Source organism: Pholis gunnellus (genome assembly GCF_910591455.1).
Source record: "Pholis gunnellus genome assembly, chromosome: 11".
NCBI classification, from domain to species: Eukaryota; Metazoa; Chordata; class Actinopteri; order Perciformes; family Pholidae; genus Pholis; species Pholis gunnellus.
Genome location: NC_136538.1, coordinates 11,855,078 through 11,876,431, shown reverse-complemented (window position 1 = coordinate 11,876,431; position 21,354 = coordinate 11,855,078). Strand labels below are relative to the sequence as shown.

At 40.2% G+C, this 21,354-nt stretch overlaps 1 protein-coding gene across 1 annotated transcript in view; it reads right to left on the bottom strand.

The window, feature by feature from the left end:
- Positions 1-19,659, bottom strand: part of khdrbs2 (KH domain containing, RNA binding, signal transduction associated 2) — a gene marked incomplete at both ends in the record, with an annotated part of 50,567 nt that extends 30,908 nt beyond the window's left edge. The window contains 2 exons of the mRNA XM_079169036.1: positions 9,237-9,364; positions 19,569-19,659. Coding sequence (XP_079025162.1) covers positions 9,237-9,364; positions 19,569-19,659 — 219 coding nt within the window. The remainder of the gene's footprint in view (positions 1-9,236; positions 9,365-19,568) is intronic.
- Between the last annotated feature and the right edge of the window lie 1,695 nt (positions 19,660-21,354).

Sequence of the window (21,354 nt, the reverse complement as noted above, 5' to 3'; positions counted from 1 at the left end):
CTGACCACATTTGGCTTATCTTATACATAATGTAAAACAATATAACCACTGCTGTCTATTAGATGATTTATTTATTTGATGAAAGAAACAGTGCTTCTGCTGCAGCCTGTAGCATTTTATCTTTATTTCATACCCCGTCACTACAATGCCCTACAAGACCCGAGATTCCTGTGAACACACAGTAACATCCCAGCTGAATATCGGAGCAGCACACAAGAATATTTTTTTCCATTCAAACATAATGATACTTGTAAATATTTTATACTCTCATGACCCTGATTCTGTAATGCTGCTAAATTCAAAGTGGTAAAAGTGAGACTCACTCACATAAAAAAAAAATCTAAGCAAGTTCTGGATGATTTTAAGTACCAAACTAGCCCGCTTCCATGATTCAGTTCCATGGAAAGCCTGGAAGTATTGAAACTTCAACTTCAGCACATAAACTTTGTGAAGGGTCTGTAGCACTGCAGAACTAATAACACAAAAACCTTTTTTCGGCTTTTAAGTTGGAAAATGTGCACGGTGGCCGCCTTTTAATGCAGTTCACTGGGGCCAGGCAAGATTTGCAGATGTCCCGAGGCACTTACCGCCAGGTTAGCGAGCTATGCTATTGGGGAAGTCCAGGTCCTGTCTGATAGGAGGATTAAAGCCTCAGGTAGAGGTTTATGCTTTAATGACAGCTATGGATGACTGGGCTGTCAGAGGAGTGTGTCCTATCAACTCCACAGACATTAAAGGAAGCAGATGGGAGGAGATTTACTGTTCACCTGGTTCAGTGTATCACATATTAAGGTATGACTTTGCTTTACAGCTGTTGTCTTAGTTGAGGGTGTTGTCTCTGGTCAAGACACTAATAAAACCACTTCAGCATTCTTAAATATTTACCATTGCAATGCATTTCACAGAGAGATAAACTGATAAAAAGCTGCAAGCAGTGATGATCGGGCCCTCGCACATTTGCACACGTCGGGGGTACTGGGGGAATGTCTGTGACCTGCGGACACCGCACCCACCAGTTAGACGTTTCCTCCATGGAATGTGTGGTGCTTTATGTATTTTATATTGCAAATATTCCACCACTTCCTGTGGTGCTAGTGAACACGCGAAAACATGCATTATGTTGCTCTATATGAAGTGTAGACTACTTCATGTAAATGTCGTAAATCGGATGGCGTTTGTCACATAATGCTGATTTCCTTTCGCCAGTAGGTGGCGCTTTGATTATGAGTGAGAATGGAGGAATGACGTAAAATGTCCACCACGCTACGGATACGCCATTCCATCAAACGTAAAGCTTTTGATAACTGTTAATCACAAAGGTCTTTAGATTGTAAAGACCAAATTTGAAGTTGATCTGATAAATTCCCGAGGAGGAGTTATTGTGCCTATTAATAGGCAAAAATGAAGGGTAAATTCGTACAAAAATCAAAATAGCAGACTTTCTGTGTGGGGGCATGGGACCCATAAAATATCAAATTTGAAAAGCGTGCACGATTTGGTGAGTTTTTGAGCATGAAGCCCTCAAAAATGCAATTCTTTGCGAAATATAATAATAATTCTAGCGATTTCAGTAGGGCCTTCGAGACCCGACAGTTGGTCGGTGCTTGGGCTCTTATCATTGTGTGTTCATTTACACAAGCTCCCTTTCCACCCAACAAACAGAAGCACAATGTTCTTATAAAAATGTAAGAATTCCCATATGTAAACCCTGAACTGTCTCCCAGATGGCCTATACACACAGAGACAGTGAACACAGCAAATATCGTGATCCTTGTATATTTCAACAGATGACAAACAACTTGAGCCAAGATCAATAAAGACGAGCAGCCAACAATGCCGAAGTGATGCAACGCTACAAAAGGTATTTAAGACCGTGAAACTGTTCCAGACAAGCTGTGTTTTGCAGCAGCTACATAGCTTTACTGTTGGAGGAGAGGAAAAAAATCTTCTTTTGCAAGTGTTTAACCAGCTTGTTTGCCTTTAAATGACTAACAACAAACAAGTCTTTTTCACATCTCTTCCACTTTTTCAACGGATGGAGAGGCAGAGCTGTACAAACCCTGCTCAAAATGCAACAGAAGAGAGGTATACAGGCAACACCTGTTACTGCATGTCAACTTCAATCTTTATTTTATAAAGTATACATTAAAGTTTACACTCATTTCCATGTTATACAGTCTGGCTGTTAATACGCAGGACATTAATGTATTTTTCCGTTTTGCTGTAACAAGAAGTGCTACCAGGCATATGTTGACAGACGTCACTCAAACAGCGACTTTGAAAAACTACTAACTCACATTTGGAAACTGAAGCACAATCAGTTGTTTTTTTTGGCAACTTCGGGGCAGCATGTTTGTGTCCATCTTATGAATGTAAGTCCGATGCTGCCTCTCCCTTTTGATTTGCTCTCCACCACCTGGGCTGTCAAAGATACCTGGCTCTTAGTTGCCTCACTATGTTCACCAGCTGAACTCTAACTTTGTCTGCTGTTGTGCTGATGAGAAGATGGGAGTGAACCAAAAATCTGAAGTTGTGGGCCATAAAACCAAAACAATGAGCTGAGAGACGCTAAAGCGCTCTGTAGAGCTGAGGGTAATTGCGCAGTCGGGGGATAATTCTCTGTTAGTTTATCACTGCAACGTGTTAAGAGTTGCAGATATTCTTTTTAGGTAAACCAACATCCCAGTAGGAACACTTGAATAGCCCTAATTGAAATCATGTCCGAAAAATTGTAAAATGCACCAATACCCAATTCCAGTGCTGCCGTTCATGACATGAATGAACCAGAGAACGAGCGGCTGGGCGCTGGGCGGGGTTTAAAGGAAACACTTGTGCGCTTGCTGTATTGTCTCTGTGAATGCAGAATTGCTGTAATATGTGTGTAATTTTATACTTGGAAGTCTGACTGTTTTTGCTCCATTCGCCACTGACGAACTTTCATTCGAATGAATCGGGCACCGCCTCCTACGCTGTATCCCGTTCCCTTTATACATCCAATCTATGCTGCATGCTGACATTTAACTAGATATTGTCACATTTCCAGAATGTACTGAAAACCCTGCTCGTAATTAGTATTTGATAGAGCTGGGTTATTGTATCGTTGGTGCGATCTCTAACATGGGGAGGCATTTATCTTTATTATATCTCGTGAGCAGCATTGTGGCAGACAAAGTCATCACGCAAACACAGACTCAGTGGATTCCCAGAGTGGAATTGTGACGCTACGGTACAAGTGCCTCATTTTAATTCACACTCTGTACTCATCTGTTATCTAAGGAAAACACCTTTCCACATGATAGGACTTTCTTTGGGACACTGACATCTCTCAGACAAAAAATGTAATTCCTCCTTGGGTAGCGCACAGCTGCTGCACTATTTAAAGGTCACAATAACACAAGACCGATAAGCTCAAAATTGGGGCATCCACGAGGACAATATACAATTGAATGTGTTGTAGGCCGTGTACTGTACCTGCCAAATAGATAGTTAATGCACAGTATTACCCCGCAGAGGTAATATTTTAAAAACAAACAGCAGAATTATGTCCATTTTGTCTCTAACTAAATCAAAGTGATTTAAATTAAAAGGGCAGAAATCATTACATATTCTCATTAACACACGCACACACACACACACACACACAGAGTAGTCCCAGCACTGGACTCAGACAAGCAGACAGTATCAGCCATTGAAAATCCATTTCATGCCCCAAGGTTATGAGATGCTAATCAAGCTGTCTCATTAAACAGCAGAGGATAAATTCTAGTTAAGCGATAATGAAAATGACTATGCAGCTTAATCATATTTTTGCTGAGTAAATAGTGATATCAGCGTACAAGTTCGAGGCGTCCATAAGCGCGCTGAGTGTATCATTTGTTTACATGTCAAAACGGGACAAGTACAAATGTGCTCCCTCTTCTCACGCTAACCAAGATCACCTGCTTTTCAAGGTTTCAACTGTTTTTTCAGAAGAGATTAAAGAAAGCGATGGGAAGGTCACCGGAGCAATGCGCCAAGGCCAACTTTCTTAATCTTGACAGGCTGTAAAAAGACAACAAACCTAATGTCGATTTTACAGAGAGTGGTGCACAAAACACACAAGTTGTCCCTTGTGAATGATGCATACTGCCGGTCTGTAACAAGATGCATCATCCCTCCAGGTTTTATCCAGCTGCTGCAGCTTTACCAGGTCTGATATTTCATCTGGTTTTAGTATCTAATCAACCAAATTAAAACAACAAGACATACTGTAGAAACGCAGTACTAACCTAAACTCGTTAACTTTTAATTAGAACCTGTGGTAAAATACGGTTTTACTGGCAGGTTGGGTTAAGCATTAATCCGATTTTAAGTAAAATGTTCCTTTGTCAGCTCTCCAGCAAATAGCTAACAATGAAAGTCGAATGCATTATTCAGCGAGGAAGGGTAGTGTGACATGTACAATATATTTACCGATGCATTGTAGTTGATTGGGGGGGGTTTTAAGAGAAGATAAATTAGGAAAATACAATATACACAGTATATATTTACAGTTTTACTTTTAGGGAGAGCAAATTCTTTTAAAATGCTGTTATGGCATTGACGCAATGGTTTTGTTTGGTGTTGCCAAAATATAGTTATTTTGATACATTATTTTATGCAGCATGGTGGTTATGTATTCGCTTACTCACATATTAATTAAAGTCACAGTAGTCTCTTTCTCTGACTCAAAGCTTGACAAAGGTTCTTTGTTGCATTGTAACAAAATTGATTAACATTAACTTCTCAGCGTGATATCTTCATCAATAAAATTCTACCAAAAGAATGGAACTACTTAATATGACAGAAAAGACATTTTAACTTGTCATTACACATTAACTAATAACATTAACGAGACCCTTACATTAAGGTGTATCTGTAAGCCAACGTGCACAAAAACTAGCCAATGAAATGCATCCGTAATTAATGTTATTAACAACACCTGTGCTTGTCCTGCTGTGACATGTGTTCATTGAGAGGTCGGTGGACCATGAAGAGTGATTTTGTCAGTACTGGTTGTTTCTCTGTTAGACGACATTAATCTTCTACATGTCACTTCGTCAAATCCGAAACCATACGGAAGAATTCTCCCAAGTAATAATTTAATTACTTTGCATTTAATTACGGTGCAGCAAGATGGCAGATGTAAGCATGAATGAGCACTGTTAGACTGCTGAAACGTGACGAACAGATTTATGACATTTCATACTTCGCCACCAGTTACGGAGAGTAAAACCGGACATTATTGAAATCGCTGTGACGCAAAGTGAGGTTCCGATGTGAAGAAAAATAAAACTGATTAGTTTGTGTCTCTCAGCAGGGCCTGATATCGTCCGAGTAAAAAGTCAAATATTGTTTTAAATATGTTTTTCATATGTTGTTCATTGCCCGTTTTACATGTAGAAGTGTTAAAGAAAAGTGATAAGTAATCTGTGTTGTCTGATCTGTCGTGCTGTTGTTACACACCTTCTTGCAGGTGTAATGAATATGTTAACATGCAAACTTACACAGTATTATCACAAATTCAGGTCAAATATATCCTCATATTTTTGTCCGTTTCTGATTGTGTCAAGTATTGTCAAAAATGTGTTCTGAACATTGTGAGGTATTTGCTGTGTGCTCCATTCTTCTCATCTTTCTTTTTTTCTCATCTATCAAAGGGTGGCTTCATGTGGCTAATTATCATTAAGTGAAAGTGCAGTGTTACCAAGATGTTTAAGATAGTGGCACTGCAGTGTCTTGTGGGGTGCTGACTGTGCAATTAGGTCACAGAAGTTGTTGGACAACTGCTCCGTCCCTCTGGACTGCACTGCTTACTTTGCACAGCCGACCCTACAATGTTCATTACACAGAACCAGGATGTTGAGCCTGTGTATTTTGCCTGTGAATTGTTCTGTTTATGGTCATGAGTACAGACTCCAAGCTACACTGCTTTTTATTAACCAGGAGCCGACGCAAACTAGTCGACAGAAATAATGCTGGCATTGTGCGTTACAAAAAAAACCATGAATACGTTTATAAATATGTTTCATATCAGCCTTGTAAAAATGCACAATGCCACATGATTAACGTTGTGAAACGATTGGTTAGGTTTAGGCAACAAAATACTTGGTTATGGTTAGAAAAAACATCATGGTTTGTGTTCAAATAATAACTTTGCAACGTAATGTAACAACCGTAACAAGGTAACTAGCCTGAATAAATATCAACCGCCCTTAGCGGACTTTCTTGAGCAACGTTATGTAACAAGTGTGAAGTCAACGTTTACTTTTGGTTTTCACACAAACAGCGTCCTCCTGGGTGAAAGTCCTGTGTTTGTTTGACCCACCAACCCACGGTTCCGCTACCTTAGAAGTCACCTCTCCTCAAGGGCGACCATCGACAGCAAGATACATCATCAGCTGTGCCAGTGGGGCTGTTGCAAAGCTCCGTAGAAGAGTTTTTGAAAACTCTGACCTGCTGTCAACGACCAAGCTGCTGATCTACAAGACAGTTTTCTTGCCCACACTTTATAAGGTGCAGAGACCTGAACTACCTACGGTAGGCGCGTAAGTGTCCTGGAGTGTCACCACCAGAGATGCCTGTGAAAAATCAGCTGGTATCAGCTGGAAGGAGAAGCACATGAACATCCTTGTTCTTCAGGAGGCAATCATCGACAGCATCGCCACCAGCATTAATTCAACACCAGATGAGATGGAAAAGCCATGTAATATGAATGCCTGACACATAAACAGGAACTAAATGCTGGCCAATGAGCACCTTGAGGTCAGAAAAAGCATTTGAAGGACAACATCAGGATCAACCTCAACATATTCCACATATAGAGCTCTACCTGGGAAGACCTTGCTCAAAACAGAACAGCTTGGAGAAAGAAGTTTTTCATGACGGAGCCACGCTCCATGAATAACGATCTCCGACAGGCTGCCAAACAGTCAAGCAGCAGCAAAGAAAGGAGAGTGTGCCCATCAAAAGACTCTCCACACATTCCACTTCCAGCACATCAATGCCCATACTGCAGCACAGCTTGTGTTTCCAGAATTGGCCTCTTCTGCAGTTTGAAGACCCACAATAAGGAGCGTCGTACTCGACTTCGAGTGAGCGCCGTTGATGATGATGACGACTGCTTCACATCTGTCCTAACCCAAGTATGAACCATATACTTTACAAACATTGCGAGAAGTCTCTGGAAGATTTTTGTCCTAGCTTTGAATACAGTACATGTGCTGTAAGTTCAGGAAAAATCAATGCTTGCAATTAGAAAATAATTTTGAACGAAAAATGGTTCGTGCAGAAAAAGCACATTATGAGGCAGAAAGACGAGGGCAGACTGATATCCCCGAGTCATTGTGGCCCTTCTTTTCCCAAGAAACTGTCTCAATTGGCATTTATTTATAGATTTGAAATCTATGTAATTGAGTGAGGAGTTCCTGAACACTGCTTAATTAATTACTTTCTCAACAATGATCCTGAGGAGGAAACAGCAAATTGATTTCTATGGAGTGTCCTGAGGGGCTCACTGGGTTTAAGCACCCAGCCTGTGCTCCTGAGGCGCAGTTAAATGTTGCTCTGCCCTTCTCACATTCTCGTTTCTCTAATCCTTCTCTAATAAGGCAGACAAATCAGCTGCTTTTAAAACACATGGCTGAAAATAAATAGCCGCGAGATCATGAATCAAGACGTTGGGGCAAGATATAAGACAGACAAAGGAACTTGACTTGAGAGTGCGTAGGAGGAAGACTACAAATGGAAACTGTCAGTGTTTTGTTGAGGACCTCATCCTCAGAACTCCTTTACTGTGCAATCAAACCTGCAGCGACAACAAGAGGAAAAGTGACCAGAAGTGATCCATTTCAAACAAATGCTCGGAGACAAAAAAGTGTCAGAGAGTGTGGAAGCAGAGAGATGAGCAGCGGTCAACCATAAAAGTTTACGAATTTAGGAGAAGAGAGTTGATGATGATGATGATGATGATGATGATAGCAATGTTGTTGCAAACTGACAGCACAGAACAGAGCCTGCAGGTTTTATATGATGGGAGGCGCTGGCAAGGTCACACCAAAACCTCTGATCAGATTTAGTGGACTGAAGTTTCTTTTTGGCGTCCTGAAAATATGGCATAGATAGTGACACACACACATAGGGACACAAAGCAGGAGTGGCCGTTTTGTTTTATGGGACCTTCAAATTAATCGTTTTCAGCTACTCATGGATGCCAACTATCCTATATCATTATATAGCCTCATTTTCATTAGACCATGTAATGAAAAGCAGTTGCAGTGATCATCTGTTAACGATTCTGATAAATCATCATATATCTGAAAATAAATCATTTTCAGATAAGAATTCAAATAAAAGTCAGTTTGCAACCTTGTATAATGGCTGGACACAGATATATATATACTGCATTTAAAAGACACAAATCATACAGTAAAGCATTGAACAAAGTATTTACAGAAAAGAAAAGTACTCCCTAGTGATCTGTCTGTCTACACACTGTTATAAAACGAATGCAGTATATACTTTACTAGCAGAGCAGGACAAAAATCGATATTCTATATCGAAGTACGTTCTGTTACAAGCTGTGTTGCTACGCGGATGCTATTTTTCTTGGCTGCCCGTTGCGTTGCCTGAATGTATGAATGCAAACTCAGCGGAGAAGGTTTCCTTGATTACAGTGGCAGTAAAGCCTTTTGGTTCTCCACATGCAGCTGCGTGTTGTCACTAAGCGGCCTGATGGAGCAGCCTCATTAGGCTACATTTCATTCTTTGTCACGACTGACATTTCATCAGTCAGAATAAAGCGTATTGTGTCACACGGTGATTTATGGTCAGTGTTTCTCACTGTACCATCGAGTGCTTTAGTGCACTAAAAGTGTTGTTTTTTTTTTGATGACTACATCAAAATATGCGACACTGTCTGGTGAGTTTCTATTAGCCTGTTTGAGGCTTAGGGGGATTTTCAGTGCCAAAAGCTTTTGTGGAAAGAGGTGAAGCAACAGTGCGCAGACTACACCACCGATTGACAACTAAAATTAATGATTCATTAATTTAACACACACACACACACACACACACAAAAGTTCAGTGTTTTTCAAACATCTTGCCTTGCACTTTGACTGTTCTGGTCAGTTTCTTTCCACAGAAGATAAAGAATAGGACCCTAAATAGATGCAGTGTGTTTGGTGTTTTGGCCGAGATGTTGATGTTGTGTCTCTTACCTTTGGGTACTGTTGGATTGGAATGAGAACTCTTTCAGACAGCTTGATATTTTTATTGCTGATGATATCTAGGTATTTCTTCGTGTCACCATCTTTTCTCAATTCGTCGCCTTCATTCTTTTCAATCTCTGCAGAAAAACAAAATAGCAAAAAACAAACGGATAAGATGATTAGTTTGTTATGTAACTGAAAGGGCATCAGTCAACATCAGCTGCTGCATGACAAACAAACAAGGCCGGGGACAGTTTGGGAGACATTTAAGCATTTCAATGAATATTTTGCAGTTTATTTTGTGCCTGTAAATATGCTCACATTGCAAACTCCAATGATATGAGATTATCCCGCTGACTCCTGATACGTCCTTTTATATCGGGCCCCGTAATCTCATTATCCGGTGATTCCCATAAAAAAATAACAACAGAGGCAAACAGTCACACTCAGCTCGGTGTGCCTCACTTCGCCGCAAACTGAGCTCTTGAGGGACGTTAGCAGTCTCTGATCCCCACAGAGCACGCGTCCCGAGCAGATGGCGGATTAAACATTTACAAAAATTCTATGTTATCGGTAAAAGTTAATTTGAGTGGTTAAGATTGGATCTGTGAACTCTCATATCAAGAACATATTTGCAAATCATTGGTCCCAATCAAACTGCACTGTTCCTTCTATTGATTTTCAAAATCTTGTGCAAATTGGCCCAATCGTGCTCTTGTGTGTCTCTAGCCTTATTGCATTACGATGAGAGATGGGAGGTGAATATTAACCTACGGTTTAGCAGGAAAACACTGAACAGTGTTATTTCTTGATTCATTCATTTCACAGCACTTGAGCCGAACCACTCGCAATGCATTAAGTGCTCCAGAAATGACGCTATCTGTTGTCCACCACGCAGGAATCCTCCTCTGTCGCTAATTAATACCGGGTGGAGAATTATCAGGCTGCAACACATTGTTCTGGACAATGAAAGATGTTCCTGAACAAGACCGAGAACGAGTCACTGACCACTCCTGAGCTGCTGTCTTGAAACTCAAGAGTTCATTTATTCTGGAGCACGTCCCCCTTATCTGAGCTGTCAACAGCCAGTGGACAAAGCTTTGAGGCTAAAAACAGCCCTCCACATTTGGACGTTTCACTACGGAGCAGAAGTTTAAACAAATATATTGCTGAAGTGTTGGATCTGTGAGCAACGTATTACATTTGAGTTAATGCTTTTCTCTCTTTTTCTGTTCACTCGGGAAGGAGGTTGATAAAGGACAGAAATACACTTCAAAAGTGACTGAATCTACCTTAAAATCCATGTCACACGTCTAGAATCTGTTTGTGTGGAAATGATATTGCCTTTGTGGGAAAAGTGTACCCAGCGAAGGGTCCTTCTGAGGCTTTTCCTTGACGTGACCTTCTGGAGACCCGTAACTCCAGCTTAATGATCCAGGCAGCTCCAGGCAGTTCCAACATTCACCGACCCCCCCCCACACACAGTGGTTTCATTTTTACTCGATACATTAAAGTTAATTTGTTTGATTTTGCTATTGTCTGTGAAATCACCAAGACTAAACTCCAGCAGCTTAAAACGCGATGGCTTCTTGCAGCGTGACACAATCGCTCTGATTGTGCCTGATTGTCCGAGGAAGATCATTTAAATTGGAAGATGCTGTCCTCACTTTGTTGCAGTTTCTCTGTGAGACGACTGAAACTAAAGCTACACAACCTCCTAAAACATAGAGCGAATAAAAAGGGGAAAGTGGAAATTAATGAATGTTTAAAAATGTTATCAAGTAGAAGTAATCGCCAGATGGAAGAGCCTTAATAACTAAGTATTTACTGAGCTTTGTGCACTACTTTTCAGGTGAGCTTTCTGGAGCCACTTAAATCAGACTCTATAATATTATCAAATCACTCAGGCTTCTGTCAAAGATATATTAATATAGCTCCATGTCCCACAGTGAGGCTGCAATGGAAAGGACTGTATCAGGGGAACTCTGAACTCACACCACCATCGCCTGCCTCTGGGTATAAACTGTACCTAAAACCTCTCGCCTGAATCACAAGTAAACAGACTGAAAGACCCCTACAACCTTTCATTCCCATCCATGCGGAGGATTCACATCTGCTTATATCACAATACAGGTGTCCCAGGATAGCAGGAGCTTACAAAATGTGCTTTTCAAAAATAGCATTTATGTAGTCTTGCCTGAGGAGACAAATCAAACACAACCTGTGTGCAAAGACACGTGTATCTTGAACTACCTCTGCTGTTCATACAGTAACCAGGGTCCTTCATGGTGACAAGCTAAAACTACAGTATACATAAGGAGGAGAATGTGTATTTAGCCATGCTAGTGTTACGGTATTCATCAACATTCATGGTCCCCAGTGGATGAATTGTAATAACTTTGGCGATCTCCTGACCTTTCCTCTAGCGCCATAATAAAAGCTGTTTGTGAGTAAATACCTACAAAACAATTGACTCTCTTATTAACATCAGCTGTTCTTTGTGTTTAGTGCTAATTAGCAAATAATGGTGGGCATGTTAGCACGGTGACATTAGTGTTTAGCTCAAAGCATTGCTGTGTTTCAATACAGCATCATAGAGCCGCTAGCGAGGGCTGTAGAGAAGACTGTCCAATCAGGAAGGACAAGGAAAAGCATGTTTTGTTCGTAAATTGCGAGGACTTGTTGCTTGTAATAGTTTTGGTAATTTGAGTACATCATCATGCGTGTTTGTTAGTCATGCCATCAAAGAAAGCTCATTTGGATTTCAACCGATTGTAGTGCTCGTGGTAAAGTAGTTCCAGTTCTGTGTTTCATCAAGCATTGATATCCTCAATGATTCGTTCTGGTCTTCAGCGTGTTGGAGAGAATTTGTTTTTGGCTCTGTTTCCATTGTGAAGTGTTTGACTTTCAGACGGGCATAATGTTCACATCATTTGAATAAAGTAATGATGTTTTTCCAGCCCGTGAAGATGATTATACTCTGGAAGAGTGCATAATGGGAAACACCTTTATTTTGGTCTGCAGCCAGCCATTGAACTCGGAAGAAGATTGTGTGTGAGAGAATGAGAGACAGGCCAAAGGGAGAGAAAAAGAGGAAAATGACCTTACAATATATAAATCTGGGGAAACGTTCACACCAGTATCATCAGTGTCACATATAAGGCAGGGAGCGACGGAAGCCTAAAGATCAGAGGAGGGAGAATGCGCTTTGAAGGTCAGTGGTTTCATTCCTCACACAAGATGAAAAAAATCTCTTTGGGTGAAGTGAATGAGTAAAACACTCTGAGCGACTATTCTGGTACTCTTGATCCCCTCTGTTGCGCTGCCCAAACTGCTTCAGTGGAGTTGCTCAGCGGCCAAGAATGAAAAAAAAACAACAACTGTGGTTTAGCTGGACAGCTACCAGATAAATGTGTGCAACTGTACGTGTTTTTCCTGAAAAATAGGAAATATGCTCAGTCAGCCTGCTACGGCTTAAGGTTAAAATCATCTGCGTTGGTCTGTATGCAGCAACACAGAGCATCAGCCCTGACTGTTGAACAGTTTGAAGTTCATTTATCCTGGACACTTGGAAAATGTTCATTTATGTATACAACACTGTATTCAGAATTACAGTAAATTCGTCTCTTTAGACATCAGATTTTGTCTAGAATTTTTTTCGTTTACTGTTCACAGAGCTCTTTGAAAAAATAGGCCCCTTCTTTCCGCAGCTAGTTGCTCCCAATAAACATTTAGATACTAAACAGGAAGTTCTTGCTGAGCAAAAGAAAATACCATTGAGATTTGCCACGAATACACTTTGTGACGGACTGTGTTGCACTGAACCGTCCCAGACTAAAATTCACTAGGAGCTTTAATATAGTTTGCTAGAATATAAAACATAAATGTCCTACAATGTTTGAGCCACTGCCAGCACACAATGCAGTTCAATAAAATTAGAAGACGGAGCAATGACAGCTGCACCATTTGTTGGAGATAATATGTTTACTGCTCAGCTGTCTATCCTCACATTGTAGCTTTATTGGATTTAGTTGTTGTTTGGCATACAGTCAATGCTACTAAAGCATGCACTTTGTTTGTAAAATGTGTGTGCTTTCTTTTCACAGATGATGTTGGTGAGATCAAATTGTCTGGCGGTTGATGTTGTTTTCCGATGGGTCAACAGAGAAACGTGGATCCAGAGAAAAATCACACACTAAAATACAGTCGCACGGTGATTAAACAAGTCGCTATAATGAATCCAATCAAAATGAATTCTTCCAACATAGGTTAGATTAATCCCCACGTTGTTGCACTGCAATGCCACGGAGGGATTTGATGAGATAAAACAGAGCATGAAGATGAGCCTCATCACGCCCAACAGAGCACACTCAGGATGTCCCGATAGCTGACATGTACTCAATGTAGACAAATAATGCACACAGTAAGCATCATTTCCATTTTCACTCGGCTCACCTTTTATTTTGCAAAGCTGGCGGAAAGACTGGAAACCTTGAATAACCTGCAAACTGATGGAGGAGCTTTAAAGAAACACTGCTGATATTAAACAGCTAGAAAAACACACAGTTGCTGTGCGTTTATGTACGTGGCTTGGTAAGTTACAGCTGAACTCCACTTGATTGTTTTTGGCTTTCAATAAAATGAACCGCTAAAAATGTTAAAACAGTTCATTTTCTGTACGTTTAGAGAGTCACTATGTTGTTGGTTGATATTACAATACTCAATCCAAAATTGATTAACACAGTGCAACCAGTCATTAACGACTTGAATAGCTGACATGCTTTATTGTACTGTAGGCGGTTCCACCAACTGCAATAAGAGGTCAAACAGAGGCTTTGTTGAGTGCTACCATTAGCCTCGAGACAGCTAAATTATTCACTGATTTCTTTTACCTACTGAATGATATATCTATTATGACTCCACAATGGGAGCAAAAATGAATCAATCTGATTACTCTCCAATACCTAATTGTTTGTTCACATCAAACACAGAAAGACGTCGGTATGGTGTGGAGAATGGACCAGATGTGCAATTAGCTTTGTCCTTTTCCACTTTGGACTCATGAATGTAACCACATGGGGTTGGAAATACGCACAACTGTTTGCCCACATGCTGTTTATGTGTTTTTAACTGAGCTGCACTGGGGCAAATTGCATTCAGCCGTTGACACAGTGATAAAGTATTAAATCTTCGATCTAATTAAAATACCATCTTCAAATTCTTTGCTGAATGTGCAATGGACGGTCAAGTGAAAAAAAGTAATAACAAGCTAATTATACACATTTTTATCGTGATGGCATTTCAATAGTCATCTATTTACAACTACTTACAAGGCAGACAAGATGGAAAACTTTGGTAGACAACATGGTCATGAATGCAATGTTATAACATTTTATGTGTGACCTAAATATAAAATAAACCTGCAATTTGTTTTCTGTATGTTTGTCTTGACTTCTGGTCCACTTTTAAGCCTATGGGCACGATACAGTACCACAACTACTTCTACTTTCTGTTATTTGACAAACTGGCTGATGTGTTCCTTCTACACGTTTAATTCATTTGGAAAGCAGGGGGGAGGTATGGCTTTGATAATTAGGGAAATGGACATCAGTTAGGGGCTGGATAAGAGGACAAAGGCAATATATTTTGCATGGCTGAACACTTGGTGCTGTTGAATTTTCAATTAAAAATATTTAGGAAAAAAAGGCAGCACGGAGCCTCACAAAGTATCTTGATTACTGGTCCCTGCATTCTCTTCAGTCCAATTGATGTTAGTTGCCAATTTTCAGCAAAGCCTCAAGGATGAGATATCTGCAATTCTTTCCTCTGGAGTATTTGAAAAGTGTTTTGTATGTTATTGGATTTATTTTGGTTGTTTGTTATGTAATGTATTCATTTGTGTTGTTCAATTAAATTCCCATATTTTTCATATATTTCATTAGCACCACATATTATTTTCTTGCACAGTTGTAGATTGTATTTGTTTAAAATATGTGCAGCCATGATCGACCGATTTATTCTTTGGTTCATTCATTGATTCATTCATTTGTTCCTTCATGATCAGTATTTGTCTCTTTTTTCAGTCCTAATTGTGTTTATCTGGCATCCTGCTCCCTGTAGCACTTTATTTCCTTGTCTGATGGAACAATCTGTGTAAATGTAATTACTGGTATGTTGGACGAAACAGCACATTAGCCTCCATCAGCATGTAGTGGTTTAATCACTTCAAGTCATTTACAAGTGCATTGAAAGGGATTCATCAAACACATTCAAATGTAACCACAGTATCTGAAAAGATAGTAATTTACCTTCCTTCCTAAATACCATATGCCACTGTTTCACCTGCACGTTCCTCTGTTTTAGCTGGTATTTACATTAACAAATCCCACTTCTATTTCTTTATTTGACCTGTCCTGTATGTGACCATTCAAGAGGCACAGCAACATAATCTGATACCTTATAAATTGTCTGAGTGCTGCTGTTTTGGCTTGTCCTCTCATTCCAGTTGCTTGGAATGCTCACAACCTTGGAGTCTAATCTTATTCGACCGATACGCTCATTGTAAGTCACTCTTGATAAGACCGTCTGCTAAATGCTGAGAATGTAATGCAATGTATCACTTTCCTGAAATGTAATTTTTGTGTCCTTTTGATAGGTCACACCACATTGGTTGTTTTATCTGTCGCTATATGAGCTGGGTCACGGCTGGATACTGAGCAGGCCATAATGGAAACACGGAGTGTGTGAGCAACAATTGATAAAAAAAAGAGAGGGGTAGATTAAATGCAATCCATTCTTAGAGGGAGAATTGCACTCTGTGGTGAAACATCGTCCAAATCAATCGTAAGAATGTAAGACGTTTTAGTAGAAGTTATACCTTCCTGACTAAGCATCAATGTGTTGAAGAAAGCCTCCTGTTATATGTATTTGTACATTGATGGTATGATGCACCATGCAGAAAGCAGCAACTCTTAAAGCCTCATATACTCCGAGTATAGAGTAAGATTCTTACCTCCTTAGCAGTCACTCATTGAAGCTTACCATCTCAATATCTAATTATCGCTCTTCATTATTGGCTGACTGAACGTAAGGCTAAAACAGTCGCAGTGCATCGCACTGGTTCATGCATTGTCTGATTACTTTTAATTAAAGTTAAAGGGTCATTGCCCAAAAAGTGGTGTGAGCTTGTTTTCGATAGAGCTGTGACTGAGCATTTTCATCAGCCTTGAGTATGTGGCACAGAATTTACATATACAATGCGTGCAAGCAGTAACTGACCAGTTAATTAACTGCTGGTTGTTCCCCCTCTTTCTAAGAATATTCCCTCCTGTGTAGAAACATGAGAACCACAAGAAAGGACTGCTCAGTACTCGAGGAAAAACGTATGCCTCCAAAATGGCTAAACGTGAGGAGGAAATGGAAATGATGAATTGAAGAGAGTTGTGAGCTCAGACAATGTCGGGTTTCAAGACAAAGGCAGTTTAAGCTCTAAATGTTTACCTTATTAATGGACATTAAACTGGCAAAATGATGAAGTTGCACTTGTGAAAACACCGTAAACTTGAATCTCGTGCAGATTTGTTTGTATTATCACTGCACTTAGCAGCACATGTGAGGGCATTTAAGACATTACATACCCTGCCAAAATGTTTAGTGATAATATAAAAATAGTGATTGCAAAAGAAATGTGGAGAAATGTCCCCTTTACCCTACAATTGGAAACATAGCACACATCTGGTTCTTTTTTCTCAACAAGCTATTATCTCACATCTGCTTCCATGTCTGCTTTTCTTTTCACCTTATTAGTTTCATTGCAGGGCTACATGGCATGTAGGAAAACCGCTGGGATCCATTAAAAGCTTCCTTTTATTGACTCTCTTCAACCCACTTTTAAAATAACTGCACTGTTATTTAGTCAAAGGTAAATTAAGGTGCAACACATGAAGGAATTTACTTTAGTGACAATCTGAGCAATCAGGCTAATGCTTCATTGAAATAAGCTGTTTGTGTCCAAAAAAGGAGCTGTTTTGGGGAGAAAATGGGAAGACTGGTGAACAGCTAATACAGTTTCATACATTTTGTATTCAAATAATCTCTTTTTATATAATTACTCCAACTATCAAAGGAAAATAGAAGCTGTGAAGGAGAATGATCCCCACCCACCCCCTTGAAGAGCTTTGTCCCCAACAGCTTTAAATCCGCTCAATGATTTTTAGAGGCAACACCACTTAAACACATATTCACTTCTTGAATATGGAGCTGTTAACTGAGACCATGGTAATTCCATGCCATGCTGTCTATCGTCCATGATGTGAAAAATGCAGGATTTAATGCTCTGCTACTAAGTGATAAAATAGCTGTGAATGTATAAATCCATAAACGGCAGTTTATCTTGCTGTCCACTGATATGTATGATTCTGCATTACCCACGAGCATAGACTGACAACAATGATAACTGTGGGAAAGTGGTTGAAATCACAAACAGGGTATTTCACACGCTGCCCGCAGATGATTAAGTTGAACATTTTCCTAGTTGACAATATGAGATGGTCTGAACTGACAGTTTATTATAACGATTGTTCACTATTGTGTGTGATGCACGCTGTTCTGTGTCACCTTGTTAACTGGATACATGCTTTTCTATTGCAATAGATTGTCATCTATTGCAGTGTATTGTATTTTTGTATACAGTAATATACTGTATTGTGGAAGACCACGCTCATTATGGGGGAACTGCACTGTTATTAATTCACAAACGAATGCTTTAACTGAATGAAATAAACACGAAAACATGCTAGTTGCTGTTCAATGTGGACAGTTTGTATCCTCGCTATGCGAGTCAGCCTCCTGTAAATGTGTCCAAGTGAACTGTGTGATGGATGATCCCATCTGCATCACAGTTAGCGACAAGAGCGGGACTGTCAGGTGTCTCATCAACACATTTCAGCAGGAAAGCTCAAGAGGCAGAAAACACCCTGTCCAATCAGAGCATATTAAACTAACACACATTTTGACATGACATCTCTTAATTAAAAAACATGTCAGAAACTGTTAGTATATATAGAATAGATAGATTACAATAAATGGGTGTTTCACGGCTGAGAATTTGTTGATGATTTACAGCCAACATTTGAAAGCGTTCTATGGTAAATGTGGTCATTTGTTATCTATGTTTTCATACAAGCTACAGTGCCAAGTGCTTTCCTGTGCATTTTCTAGTGTCCTTTACGCCCATGTGAGCGAGGCCCCTTTGGATTTATGACACTAGAAAAGTTTATCCACTCATCCATTCACCAAAAAAAAGCAGATCACTCAAACCTTCAGAGCACACAGTCGGGATTTGCGCTGGAGAAATGCAAAAGTTACATCTGTGGACCGAATGGGCTGAGCTGAGTTCTTGCGTTTGCTTTTCGAAAGTGACACAATCTCATCTCAGCATGTGAATGACACCAAGGCTACCTGATGTATGTAGAACTGGGCTACTTTATGCTGCAGGTTGAAGCTGATGTATACTGCCTTGTTAGATATACTGTAATATTACATCTAAAGGCTGTAGAACATTGGTCACAATGGCATTAAGTCTTCTTTGTGACACTATAAGTAGTGATATAAAAGAGAATGTGAATGTCATGCTAAACTGCATTCACCTAAATTGTGTATTAAAAGTAGAGTTCTAAGAAATATGTTTTTTGGTAAGTGGGCTTAATTTGGAATCCAGAAAACTCAAGGCGCATGTCAAGTTTGCTGAACACAAGTCCCACACACTTGTTGTGGTCCGATAAAGATGTTACAATTCTAATCTTATATACCGAGTAATTATGGCAATAATACACTGTACATATCCTTAGGTTAAAAATACACTGTACATATCCTTAGGTTAACAGCACTGTTCAAATCCAGTAAATCGTAGGGAATTAGTCCTTTCACCATTTTTATCCTGGAGAACTGCTCTGTGAACAGTTTAAGTTCATTCTCTGAATGGTGTGTGCCAGAGGTTGACCTTGGAGGGCAGTGAGGTGACCACGCTTTGACTTTAACACACACTTTACTTTCTGTGCTCACTGCATTTCTTCCCCTCGATGGCAGAAAACCTCAGAAAAGTTCTGCACTGGAGCCAAAGAGCAGCTGCCTCCATTAAACACACAGCACAGTGAATTCACTGCCATCAAGCAAGCATTAAGAGTCAAGGGCAATTTGTTGAAATGAGCTCACATTAGGTCACTGTACTTCGCTGAAATGCAATGCAACGGTGTTTTCAGTTGCAGGTAACCGGGTGAATGGCTTTGGTAAATAACTGTGCAAAGCTCAGAGTAGATCGGACTTGAAAAAAACCTGACTTACCTTCTGCAAGTAGACGCACCGCATGCACAAGGGAGGGGTCCAAGCTGTTTTTCTCCGCCACCAGTTCAGGTAAGTACTTATCTGGATGCATTATTACCACCGCGGACCTCTTCACCGGCCGTGCAGGTGAGGCGACAGTGCTGAGCGTCGGAACGCAACTAGAAACCTTCCTGCTCCTGCAGCTTCAGTCTTGAAATCTATGAGCGCCACAAGCAAACCCCCTCAAAAAAAAAGAAAAAAGAAAACTAGTCGTCCCACGTCTCCGGGATGCTTGACTGGAGGCTGAGATGTGATTCAGAGGTGTGAGCGACTGGAGGTTGACTTGTGATTCAGAGGTGTGAGCCCATCTCCGCCGCCGCTGCCTGCTGCCTCTCCTCGGCACCCCGCCAGACTCTCAGACTCACTGGGTTTGCGGCTCGCGCTGCTCCCCGCCCCTCAGCATCATTATTGGCCATATTCCGGGACAGGCGCTGCTGGAAAACAAAGGCGATCCCCGCTGAGTGCATACCAATTGGGCGATGTGCTCAGAGGGAGTGGATACAAACGGGTTTTTTTAAAGTTGAGATTGCACTTGGTTATTCCATGCAAACGTCTCACTCCAAAATGTAAGATTCGATTGTTTTATTGAAAGTTGAATGCATGCTGTGTTGCAAATAATCCCTCATGAAAAAGAAGTAAGAAATTCTATTATGCTACATTTGAGAATACTATGCACCATACACACAAATGATGTGTGGCTGCAATCGGTTAGAACAGAATAGGCTTATAGTTATTCTACACCATAATAGGTCACTGTAAACTTAGTAGTGCTAGTTTCATTGTCTGTAGCTCCCTATAGTCAGTGTAGCTTGAATTATAGCTGATATGATAACTTTGGTTATTGCTGAAGCAGTAATGCCATACTAGCAAGAAAAAACATTTCTTATCCAATTAGTTTGACTCAGCCGAAGCAAAATGTACGGTGGCCTATGAGTTTCCAAAGGTCACTAGAATAACTTGTACCAAAGAAAAATGTATGTGTGCTAGCAGTGTAACCTGAGGGACTACAACACAAACTTAGTTTCTGTGTCGCTGTCCATGGTGCTAAACACTGCCTGAATGACTGAGATTACTTTGGATGGTTTTGCACACGTGGAAAAGGATCATTTCAAGTTTTTGCATTACTGATTAAAACGTACCATGATAAGTTATTTATTTTTGTAGTTGTGCTCCTTAATAGTCATTGTGTACCTTCTTTCCAAATGGTTTAATCCTATACTATTCTTATGTCTTAGAGGATTTGAGAGAAGAACATTTTGCACCCACACAGGTTAAAAGACCTGATCTTCTCCAACATGTCACAATCCAAAAAGAAATTTGCTCTGCAAAATCATGTCCAACTAGTTCTTCTTTGAATGGCGTTGTATGGCTCATTGGAAGAAAGCAACATCAATGCTCATTTCAAGCTTCCTTTTTGCTGTGTGGATTCACTTTGGTAAGTGTATAACAAGGTAGAGATTATCCCTCCCCTGATTTCTCACTCTGGTACTTAATGAATTTGTAATCCCATGCCACTGTAATGTTGTTCAAATCTCAATAAAAGCATGGTCAAGTATTTAAAATGTTGTATATATGCTTTATTTGTCCAGTAAAGCATATACAGTGCAATTCCCATCGGTGTAATAAGATCACCACTGTGTGTTAGCAGGGTTTCAATCCCAGTATAAGAGAATAATGTAAATGTCCTATTAGGACTCAAGGAGTCAGGAAGAACGTTTTCTGCTTGCGAAGTGAATTCTATGACACG